The 12,410-nt window shown below is 43.3% G+C and overlaps 1 protein-coding gene across 1 annotated transcript in view; it reads right to left on the reverse strand.

The window, feature by feature from the left end:
* Positions 1 to 2,757: 2,757 nt before the first annotated feature.
* LOC140571352 (transmembrane protein 47-like) overlaps positions 2,758 to 12,410 on the reverse strand; it is a 26,763-nt gene continuing 17,110 nt past the window's right edge. Inside the window, exon 3 of the mRNA XM_072692678.1 lies at positions 2,758 to 5,963. Coding sequence (XP_072548779.1) covers positions 5,782 to 5,963 — 182 coding nt within the window. The 3' untranslated portion in view covers positions 2,758 to 5,781. The remainder of the gene's footprint in view (positions 5,964 to 12,410) is intronic.

The following is a 12,410-nucleotide window of genomic DNA, read 5'->3' on the forward strand; positions in this document are numbered from 1 at the left end:
TGCTCATTTCAAAGGGTTCACTTACTTTTTCTAGCCTGCATTGTCTGTAAATGTTTACGTGATTTGCTCATTTCAAAGGGTTCACTTACTTTTTCTAGCCTGCATTGTCTGTAAATGTTTACGTGATTTGCTCATTTCAAAGGGTTCACTTACTTTTTCTAGCCTGCATTGTCTGTAAATGTTTACGTGATTTGCTCATTTCAAAGGGTTCACTTACTTTTTCTAGCCTGCATTGTCTGTAAATGTTTATGCGATTTGCTCATTTCAAAGGGTTCACTTACTTTTTCTAGCCTGCATTGTCTGTAAATGTTTACGTGATTTGCTCATTTCAAAGGGTTCACTTACTTTTTCTAGCCTGCATTGTCTGTAAATGTTTACGTGATTTGCTCATTTCAAAGGGTTCACTTACTTTTTCTAGCCTGCATTGTCTGTAAATGTTTATGCGATTTGCTAACTTTAAAGGGTTCAATTACTTTTTTCTTCTTTCTATGTTACCAGATATAGAGAGAGAGAGGAAGTAGCGCTACAGCTAACAGCTGTGATGAGGCGTTCTATCTGTTGTTCTGCAGACATGTTACAGTCGTTAATTCAGCTCTGGCTGTGTTTAGCCTGCTGGGCTAATAACACCAGCTGATTAGCCGGGCTTCTCCTGCTAACAGTCATCTTCAGCAGAACATCCTGCTCCTCAGATTCTGCAGAGGAACATGTCCTGGATTCCTGCGGTGTAGGACATGTTCTCATCATGCCACAATCAGCTTATCTGTGTTTTCTGTTCATCAGGTCCTGATTGCTGTTAGCGCTGCACAGTACGCTGTTTACCAAGCCGGCCTTTGTCACAGCCCTTCATCACGTGCTGCATGTGTAAGAAGGTTAAAATAGGACAATCATGTGATCCAATATTCAGCAAATCTGTATTTTGGTTGCGATGATTCATATAAATTAGCCAAAACATTAAAACCACCTGCACCTGCTTCAACACATCAACGTCAAAAACGGACTGTTGAACACTGTATGTGCAAATGTTTGTAGACACGCCTACTAATGAATGCATTCAGCTACTTTGAGCTGCACCCATTGCTGACACACCCATTGCCAATAGAATAGGACTATCTCTCTGGAGCAGAGCAACATCATGACCCTATTGGCTCCATGCTGCCTAATGCCAGGCGTGGGCTAGAGGGGTATAAAGCCCCCCAGCATTGAGCTGTAGAGCAGTGGAAGAGCTGTGGAATGGGGATGATGAGGTGGGGTGGCAATCATCATCCAACATCCTGACCTCACTGACGCCCTTGTCGCTGAATGCAATCAAATCCTCACAGCAATGCTCCTCCTCTAAAATCTAGTAGAAAGTCTTCTTCTCTGGACAGTAGAGACAGTTACTCCAACAGAAGCAGGATCAGCTCTTTATAATACCCCTGATTTTAGAAGACATAATAAATGAACAGGTGTCCCAATACTTTTGTCCACTGAAATGGTACTCTTTTTATGGAAATCACACTAGCAGTGTGTATCTCGATGCATTCGTGTGAAGCACGTTTCTGGCTTAAGATGGCATTGAGCTATAGACTCCAGTCCTGCATCTCGGAGCCAGGGGCCAGGGGTCTGGAGGTGATTAATATGAGGTCTCCACTTCTCCATTTGGCCCTCTGCTCTCAGTGGAAGCTGCTATTAGTGTCTGTTGAATTGGCTGAGGAGAAACACCATCAATATCCTGGCAGCTCAGGCCTGCAGAGCTCATTACTGCGCTACCCTGGCACCTCCACTGCCCCAGCCAATTTAGCCCTGTGCGCTCCTTCTAATGGGCGACATAATTGGGTGTCGGCTTTGTGCTCTCCGGGCTGAAGCAGCTTGTTTTGACTGGAGAGGAGCCCTGGCTGGCCCGGGCTGGCAAAAAGACAAGGCCGAGTGGAGTGGAGTGGAGAGAACGGATCGAAGGCTTCTGGATAATGGCCATGCCACTTCCTCACCCGGAGCAACATCTGGTGTTACAGCGGCGCCTCGTTTGCTTCGGAGCGCTGCATTCCAGCCATAGCAGGCTGAGGGTATTTTGGGAAGTGGTCAGAGAGCCTCACCTCGCAAACAGCACTGCTGGGTTCATGTGCTGGCTATGTCTGATCCTGCTCAGTCATTCCTTTGGCTGGGTAGTTGATGTTGTACTGGCTGACTGGCGTGGATAGCTGTGGATACCAGGGCTGTTTATCTTCATATCTCAGAATAATGGATCATACTCTTATAATATTGATGTTGCTTCTCAAAACATCGGCTTATTTTCCCGAAATGTTGACTTAACCCATAACGACTTATTTATCCTAAAATAACTGCCTCCTATTCTGCAGTCTGAGACACTCCTTCATTCAGCCTACAGAAGTTTACTCCCACCCTACAGCAGTTTAGCCCCGCCCATTCCATCTACAGCAGTTTAGCCCCGCCCATTCAGCCTACAGCAGTTTAGTCCCACCCTACAGCAGTTTAGCCCCACACATTCAGCCTATAAGTTTAGCTCCACCCATTCAGCCTACAGCAGTTTAGCCCCACCCATTCCATCTACAGCAATTTAGCCCCGCCCATTTAGCATACAGCAGTTTAGCCCCACCCATTCAGCCTACAGCAGTTTATAGTTTTAAGACAGCTAACTACATAGTGTTTAATTAAATGGCCACATGGGAGGCACACAGAGGATTGTGGGAGTTGTAGTTAAAGAGTTTAGGTTAGCACTGTTGGTTAAAAAAGGTCAGTGAAGAACAAAAACATCAACAGGACCATTTACTGACTCTTTATTAATGGAAACAGAAAGAGAAGTCTGCTGTGAAGCTGAACCACAGGCAGGCTCGTCTTCATCTCCTCCACTGAATCCAGCAACAGGGAAACTAAAAAAACTGCAAAATTATCAAACAACACAAAATATATCCCTCAAATTCAGTTATACATAAAGTCGGAGTGCTCTAGAAACACAGTAACGGGGTGATAAGTCCTCTAGCGTAACGCATCACGAGAAATATACAAAGTAGTAAATATATAGAGCTATTTATACGTCTTTAAAAAGAAACCGAGCCCTCGGGAGTTCGGCCTACTTCAGGTTCTCCGCCCTCGTCGTCTCATGAGAGAGGAGATCCGTGGGACACATCGCTGAAAAGGGGGGGGTGGGGGTGGGGAGTAGGGGGTTAAAGGTCAAGAAAAGAGGGGGTGGCAAGTCTCAAGTTTCTCAAAATGGCCTCTGGAGGCCCACACAAAGGATTGTGGGAGTTGTAGTCCACTTCACACAGCTGCTCCTTGTACTTCATCTCTCTCCTACAGCAGCAGCCAGAGGGGTGCAATATCGGCCTATATTTGACAGAGCCGCAAGCTCAAGTGTGAGTGTGAGTGCGTATGTGTGGCGAAAAAAGGGTTTGTGGGAACAGTCTGGCACCCCAAAACCTTTCGAATGACAGTTGTGATTTTTATAGGTGAAAATAAGAGAATTTCTCTTAAATGATCCTTTTCTGCACATTATCAAGCAGAATTTGTTTATATGCTGCATTTTAATTAAAATAAAAAATAATTTTAATTAAAAATGTAAATTCTCATAACCTTACACATGCCATATCAAATAAATTAAACCAAGATGTGACTTTTACTTAAAATTGTATTTAGTTATCAGTTAATACCTCAGTATTGTAAGACTACACCGTCTATTTCTAGATTATTTGACTAGTTTTTATATTTTTTAATAAATTTCCTGTGGAAAAACCTCATTATATTGGGAAGTCATAATATTCCCGAGCCAAACGGCCAGCGTATGGAACGCCACACCTTCACTGGATTGAACTACACGCCATTTCTGGAAGCCTAGCCTTCCACAGTGCTGTGAAAAATGAGTTTACTGCACGTGTGAAAGTGTAATGTGTGCTGTGGATGAAAGCCCTGCGCCGGGGCTACGCTTCCAGTTTCCACTGCCCTCATTTGTGTCCTGTGTGTGTGTGTGTGTGTGTGTGTGTGGTGCACAGTGGGGCTGTCCAGAACCATCACCCGAACCAAGCACTGGGGTCTCTATGTTTAATCGAGTAGAAAACCCAGTGGAACAGAGAGAGCTGGAGTTCTCCAACCATCCAATCACGGATAATCATGTGGGGATGTTTTTTTAATGATCCAATCACAGCTGTGCTCCCAGACCCAATTAGAGTACCTTAATGCTGAGTATTAGTCCACAGCAGTCGGGGGCTGGATTCACAAACACTTTCCTAAGAGAAAACTGAAGTATCGTAAGACTGGGCCTCCGTTAAAACCTGTGCATGCAGTTCTCACACAGGGTTTAGAACAAATAACACACTGGTAAGATACTGCTAAATGAGGCCCAATGGGCCCGACCTGTCTTCGGCTGCTGAATAAAAAAAAGCCTCAAATATTCTTTTAAAGTCTTCATTATTAACAATCTTTATTAAATGTGGTTCTGCTGATGTTCTACTGTAGAACGGTTCCACACTGCAGACTCTAAACTGCTCTGTTCTCCTCTGCTGGTGCTCTAACACAGGGGCACAGCGGCAAAAACAAAGGATCGGCTGTCCGGATTAAAATAGCCCAACCTCCATCTATTAACACAGAACCTGGACTGGTTCTGACCCTGATCCACTAGGCCGGATCAGGACGTCCCAAGTGCAGACTTTTTTTCCTCCAATCAGAACTTCTACCTAATCTGCCTCATCACTGTTGGCTAGAACCGGTACCACAGTTCCACAAAAGGAAAGAATTCGATTTTCACACAGAATAATAATAATAATGTATAAAATGATAGATGTGAACTCGGTTCTATATACAGTAGTGAAAGGGGTTCTAGCACGCTATAGTGTAGGAATATATAACTGTAGCGGAACCCTTTGTGGTTCTGTTTTTTTTTTTTCAAAAAGGTTCTAAAAAGAAATATTTACAATCAATTTTCTTTGTATTTGAAGAACCATTTATCCAGACAAAGCATGTCCACATGATTCTTTGAGCGGTTCTGGTTCTATATAGAACCACTGCCTTTACATTTACTGCACTTATCTGACACTCTTTTCTAGAGTGATTTACATATCATCACTGTCATACAAAAAACCTCATATCTCCAAACCAGCAGCTTTACAGGAGGAGGGAAAAACCTTTGATGGTTTGATGGCATGCGGCCGTGAGAGCACTAGTGAGGTCAGGTACTGATGGTGGATGATTAGATCTAGATCAAAAAGGCCACTCAAAAAGGCCAGATTTATCCCAGAGGTACTGGGTGAAGCTCCAGCACTCCAGAGGAGTCAGTTACACTGCTGCACATCCCAGTGCTCCCAGTGCTCCCAGTGCTGCAAGGCTTTACACCCCTCTGTCTACTGGGTGGCATTGGTCATAGTGGCAATGGGAATTTTTTTTCTACAGTGATTAACCATAGGACCAGTGCCTGTGTCAGTAATGGGAGCACTGTACATCAGCTGAACTCACTCATTAAAGACAGTGTCCATATACTTTTTTTTTTTTTACGGCTGGACTATTGCAGTAAAATGCCTGAAATATCTGCGAGGTAATTAATTTTACTGCACTGCCAATAGACGTTAGCAGTGTTTAATATAGAAGTGTCTATATAAGAGTGTGTCTTAGGCCTCAGGATAAATAAATACGATGTAGAGATACTCATCTGACCGATTCCTGGAAAACTGGTCAGAATGACAGAAACGGACAGCCCGACTGAAACGCCACTGTGTGGTGTGTGATGTGTGATGTTCAAGGCCTGATCTTTAACCCGTCTGTGCGTTTGCTCTCATTGGTTTGGGCGTGGCCGAGGCTTCAGTACATGCCGTCCTCGTACATGTCTGTTCTGAGACACAGCAGAATCCCCCCGCCCAGCATGAAGATGGTAGCCCCCCAGCCCAGGCCGTAGCCCCAGTTGAACTCGTGGTAGGTCTGGAGCATTTTTCCATCGATGAATTTGATTGGGTAGAGCACCAGAGCACAGGCCTGGAGAACCACTGTGGAGAGAGAGGAAGAGAGAGAAAGAGAGATTGAGAATGACCGTGACAATCAGCACTATAAACGTGACAAAAGTATTGGGACGCCTGCTTATTAATTTTCTTCTGAAATTTAAAAGAGGGTTAAAAAAGAGTTTCTCATTCTTCTATTGGAGTAAAAAAAGAGAAGAAGACTTCCTATTAGATTTTATAGGAGAATTGCTGTGAGGATTTGATTGCATTCAGCGACAAGAGCGTTAGAGAGTTCAGGATGTTGGATGATGATCATCACCCCACCTGATCATCCCCAACTCATCCCAAAAGTACTGGATGGAGCTCCTCCACCATCATTCCAGAGAACACACTTCTTCCACTGCTCCACAGCTCCTCAATGCTGGGGGGCTTTATACCCCTCTAGCCCACGCCTGGCATTATTAGGCAGCATGGAGCCGATAGGGTCATGATGTTGATCTGCTCCAGAGAGTCCTATTCTATTGGCTGATTGGCTGAACTGATAATCCATTATCAGTACCTGACTTCAATGATGCTCTTGTTCTCGTGGGGCCGAATGCAATTAAACCCCCCTCACAGCTATGTTCCAACATCTAGTGTAAAGCCTCCCCAGAGAAGTAGAGGCTGTTACTGCAGTAAAGGGGGATAAACTGCCGGCTAATGCTCTTCATTTCAGAAGAAGCGCTGGTGTGGACGCGAGTCTGGACGCGCAGCAGAGTTCAGCACGCGTGGAGAAACCCTTTAAAGCTGCCGTTCTGCCGGGAAATGTGCTGAAGGGAGGAAAATGAGTTGGATGAGCTACAGAACATTCCTTCAGTTCATCACACAGAGCCCCCCGAGTGTCCCAGCGCAGACTAATGGAGCGATTTATCTTCATTGCGGTGATTTGAAAGTTTCAGATGTGATAAATTGAAGAAACACTTTATGCAGATCCAGCGTTTTCCTGTTTCTAACAGAGTGAAAGATCTGAAGGCCCGGCCGCTTCACTTGCCAAGAAAGTCTCTGGTGTTACGGGCCGCTGAGGCACTGATTAGCGACTGAAAACTGGACACACACCACGCTAACAGCGCAGTGCGAATGCTAATGACTATGCTAGTGTCCTGTAAGGCTCGATATGAGTCAATATAGTCAGAGAACTCCAGATTAATTACCATAACGAAGAGAGAAGATACATTTCATTTAGAGTTACTGACAGCATTTTAGTCCTGGCTGAAAAAATCCCAGATTATATTAATCCTGAAAAAAATGAAATAATCCCAGATTATATTAATCCTGAAAAAAAAATAATAATCCCAGATTATATAAATCCTAAAAAACTGAAATAAACCCAGATTATATAAATCCTAAACAAACCTGATTATATTAATCCTGAAAAAACTGAAATAATCCCAGATTATATTAATCCTGTGCTACTAAACAACCCAAATACACCAAATAAACCAAAGAAAGAGCCCAGGTTACAATAATCTCTGGGTATAAATCAAAGCATATAAATCATCTTACAGTATTTCTATACTGTATTTCATAAAACAGACCAAATAACTATAAGATTATATTAATCTCATATCATAAAAAACATACAAATGATCCTAGATTATATTAATCCTGTGCTATAAAATGAAGCACAAAAACAACAGAAACAACCCTAGATTATATTCATCTTAAAAAGAAACATAATCTCAGATGATATTAACCCCATGTTATAAAACAAACTTGCTATAAAATAAACCACAGAAATAAAGATACATTATTATAATCTGATAAAATAAACTATAAAGCGAACCACAACAATAACATCAGATCCTGTGCCATAAAACAAACTATAGAAATGATCCCAGATTATCTTAATCCTATAAAATGAACCCCATAAATAAAGCTGGATTACATAAATCCTGTATAAACACAGAAAAAATAATTATAACTATATTAATTATTATATTAATCCTGTGCTATTAAACAAAAAGATGTGGATAGGATGAGGATGGTTGCAGAAGGGTTGTATGATGTTTGTGTGTGTGTGTGTGTGTGTGTGTGTGTGTGTGTGTTTAACACATTGACAAAGCTACAGGCTGTATTAACTACCTCAGGGTGGCGCTCTACAACACTAGGTGGAACAAACTGTGATTAACGCGACTGTTCAAAATACATCAACAGAAAGCGGGTCCAGTCTATGATTTTTTGCCACCCCCCACGAACCGAGCCGTGTGTACCATTACACCCCTACAAAAACCTGCCGATACTCCATGTTTAGTAATGAGAGAATGTGTTAATCTGCAGCGCTGAATATTAATTTATTCATTAGAACATCCTGATTTATTTGATCTTGTTATAATTATTATTTATAATTCTTTAAGTATTTATGCTGTAATGTATGTGTATGTTATGCTGTGTGTGTGTGTGTGAGTGTGTGATGGGAGGGCACTGGAACCACTGGTGGGAAACTGGAGCAATGAATCAGCAGGGGGTAAAGGGACACACACACACACACACACACACACACACACACACACACACCGAGGCCTCTCTCGCACTCTCCTGGTCTTTCCAATCAGCCTGCAACAGCTGCTCACTGCAGCTACCTCACCTACACTCTCCCTCTCTCTCTCTCTCTCTCTCTCTCTCTCTCTCTCTCTCTCTCCCCCTTTCTATCTCTCTTTTCATCTTTTTATCTCATACACAGTCAGAACATCAGAACATTATGACCACCCCTGGTTTGGCCTGAACTCGGCCCATCCTACCACTCGCCACCACCAGGTCAGTCAGTGTCATTGCAGTGCTGAGAATGACCCTCCACCCAAATAATACTACAGTCTGCTCTGTGGTGGTCAGTCCTGTGGGGTCCTGACCATTGGCGAACACACAGGCTGAAAGGGGGCTGATAACAGAGTCTGCAGAGAAACAGATGGAGACAGTCTGGACTTATAGATCTACACAGTGCTGCTGTACGGTCAGTGGAGCTGATAGGATGGGCTCAGTCCGAACCTGGGGTGGTCATAATGTTCTGATATGACTGTGTATATACAGAACGTCTGCAAACTCCATCAGTGTAATCTGTGAAGTTTAGAACTGCATTAATGAGGGCAGTGTGGTGCAGATGTCCACAACCATTACCCCCCTCACACACACCCACCCCCCCACACACACACACACTCATCTGCAGGTATAAAAACTTTACAGCTCAGCGTTCGGGTTCATAAACACTCACAAAGTCACTGCGGTCCGTGTGTCCTAGACTCGGGATCATCAGCGTTAAAATAAATAAATAAATAAATAAATAAATAAATAAATTTGGATCCGTTTCTCAGCAGAACTCCATACAGAACCCGATTAAGGAGGTTCCTTAAAGCTGTTATTAGATGTGAAGAACTTCTCACTCAGTAGACTTCTAATGAAGGCATTCAGCTACTTTAAGCTGCACCCATTGCTGACACAGATGTGCAAATGCACACACACAGCTTGTCTAGTCCCTGTAGAGAAGAAATACTGCCAATAGAATAGGACCCTCTGGAGCAGATCAACATCATGACCCTATTGGCTCCATGCTGCCTAATAATGCCAGGTGTGGGCTAGGGGGGTATAAAGCCCCCCAGCATTGAGGAGCAGTGGAGCAGTGGAGGAGCTGTGTTCTCTGGAATGATGGTGGAGGAGCTCCATGCAGTACTTCTGGGATACTGAGTTGGGGATGATGAGGTGGGGTGGTGTTCATCTATCCAACATCCTGACCTTACTAATGCTCTTGTTGCTGAATGCAATCAAATCCTCACAGCAATGCTCCTCCTCCAAAATCTAGTAGAAAGTCTTATTCCCTGGACAGTAGAGACAGTTACTCCAACAGAAGCAGGATCAGCTCTTTTAATAGCCTTGATGTCAGTAGACAGTGACTGAGCAGGCGTCCCAATACTTTTAGGGGTTTGGTTCACTTGAACTTTCACTTAAATTTGATCGGGAGGAGGAAGGGTTAGTCTGAAACGCAATAAAGTATGTTGGCTAAGATAACTGCTTTATGAAAGAAAGACAGACAGACAGACACACACACACACACACACACACACACAGAGGGAGATCAGTATCAGGCTGCAGTGCAGTAATGCTGGGTGCACTGACAGGATATTACAGCTGCGGCTCTGAAACAGTATTCAGACCAACCTCAGACATGTGAGGCTAAACAATGCCTGGAATGTGGAGTGTGGTGCTGTTATTGTTCTAAAAGGCATTCTTCTATATTAGCTACCCTCCCCTACACACACACACACACACACACACACACACATATTGACCAACATCCTCCTGCATTGTTCTCAAAGTGGAGGTAAAAACACGCCGGTCACTGGAGGTCAGTGTTACTGTAATGCCGACACCTCAGAGCAGAACCTAAAACTGGGATTTTACATAGTTCAACTGGTTTCACTGGAACATGCTTTTGGTCATCTTCACATGTTCCCATAGCAACACTGTCTACCAATTTACCAAACAGGAATACCTGTGGAGTGATTTTAATCCAGTATGAATCTACAGTGTTGTTTTTAGTCTATGATTTTATTCCAGTGTAAATTAGTCATCTAAAAAATAATCCAGTATGAATTAAAGATGTAGTGATTTCTATCCAGTATGAATTCAAGGCATAGTGATTTCTATCCAGTATGAATTAAAGACGTAGTGAATTCTATCCAGTATGAATTCAAGGCGTAGTGATTTCTATCCGGTATGAATTAAAGGCGTAGTGATTTCTATCCAGTATGAATTCAAGGCGTAGTGATTTCTATCCAGTATGAATTCAAGGCGTAGTGATTTCTATCCGGTATGAATTCAAGGCGTAGTGATTTGTGATTTCAATCCAGTATGAATGAACTGTGTAGTGACTTTAATCCAGTATAATTTTTGTAATATATGACTGATTTAACTGGTCTAGTTAAGCAAAATGCATAATGACCTCATCATCATCTTCATCATCATCATCATCATCATCATCCTCCAGACTGGAGCAGCTGTAAAATGCCATGGAAACACAGACAGCTCTAAAACAGAAGCAACAGCCAGCTTAATAAAGACTGAGTTTATTAAACACAGTAATGACCCTGTTTAACCTTCCAGCAACCGTCCACACACACACACACACACACACACATACACACACACACACACACAGTCCAAAGACCTCACTGACTCACAGACAGCTGAAAGTATTATTACATGGACACGCATTACAGCTGGATCCACAGAGTGTGTGTGTGTGTGTGTGTGTTTCCACCTTCAGCCCTGAGAGACGCCTATTGGACAGTTAGTATGGGATAATGTCAGTGTGTGAAAGTGAGTCATTCACAGAGTCGAATGTGTGTGTGTGTGTGTGTCATTCAGTGAGAAAGTACCACTTTTTTTCCCAAGGCCATGACGATTTTCCTGTGTGTGTGTGTGTGTGTGTGTGTGTGTGTGCATCCTGACTACCGAAATCTGAAAAAAGGACAAAACCAACAGGACCGACACAATGCTCGTTTAAAAAGTTCTAATCATGTGATTACAAATCACATGTGAATTTGAATGATATTAGTCTGAATCTTCAATTCATTGGAATCTAAATTCTGAACTGAAGCGAGTCATTTTAATCTGAATCCTGAATTGATTTTTAAACCCGAATTCTGAACAAAACCTGATGATTGAACTGAATTGAACTGAACTCAGCATCACGTTTTCTAATGATTCCCACGTTCATATATAATAACAGCCAGACACAGAGTCAGGGATCTGTCCGAGACTCGGAGGAGTTGTGTTTTCCGACTCCGGTCAGTCCTCAGGATTAAATACGGCTGCAGCTGCGCTCTGGACATTCCAACCACAGGATGTGAAGAAAGGTCATACGGGGTAGAAAGTCAGCGCTGATTTCACGTTTGGCATCAGCTGCGCTAATATTCACCCACCTTCCTGAATCATCGCCGGCGTCTGTCTGTAGCACTGTACAGCAGTCTGCTGTGAGAGGACACACGCTACCGTGGTCGGCTATGAAGCCTAGAGACAAGAACCTTCACTCCTTCATAATACAGCCTCTGAACTGATTTATTTCTGGGGCAGAATGAGTGACATCACATCTTCAGCGGAGCTGGAAGTTCTGACATAACGTCTTTTAAGCAAGAGCTCCCAACGTCCTGCTGGTGATCATGATGGACTACAGCTGCTACCTTCACTGGGCCGCTTCGAAAGTTTGTGATTGACAGAACTTACTGGACACCCTCAGCGTAGAGGAAACTGGTTCAGATACATAATGTGTCCAAAAGTTTGTGGACACCCCTACTTTAAGCTGTACCCATTGCTGACACACAGCTTGTCTAGTCCCTGTAGAGAAGAAGTACTGGCAATAGAATAGGACTCTCTGGAGCAGATCAACATCATGACCCTAATAGCCTAATAATGCCAGGCGTGGGCTAGAGGGGTATAAAGCCCCCCAGCACTGTGGAGCTGTGGAGC

This window comes from Salminus brasiliensis, chromosome 1 (genome assembly GCF_030463535.1).
Source record: "Salminus brasiliensis chromosome 1, fSalBra1.hap2, whole genome shotgun sequence".
In the NCBI taxonomy this organism is placed as follows: Eukaryota; Metazoa; Chordata; class Actinopteri; order Characiformes; family Bryconidae; genus Salminus; species Salminus brasiliensis.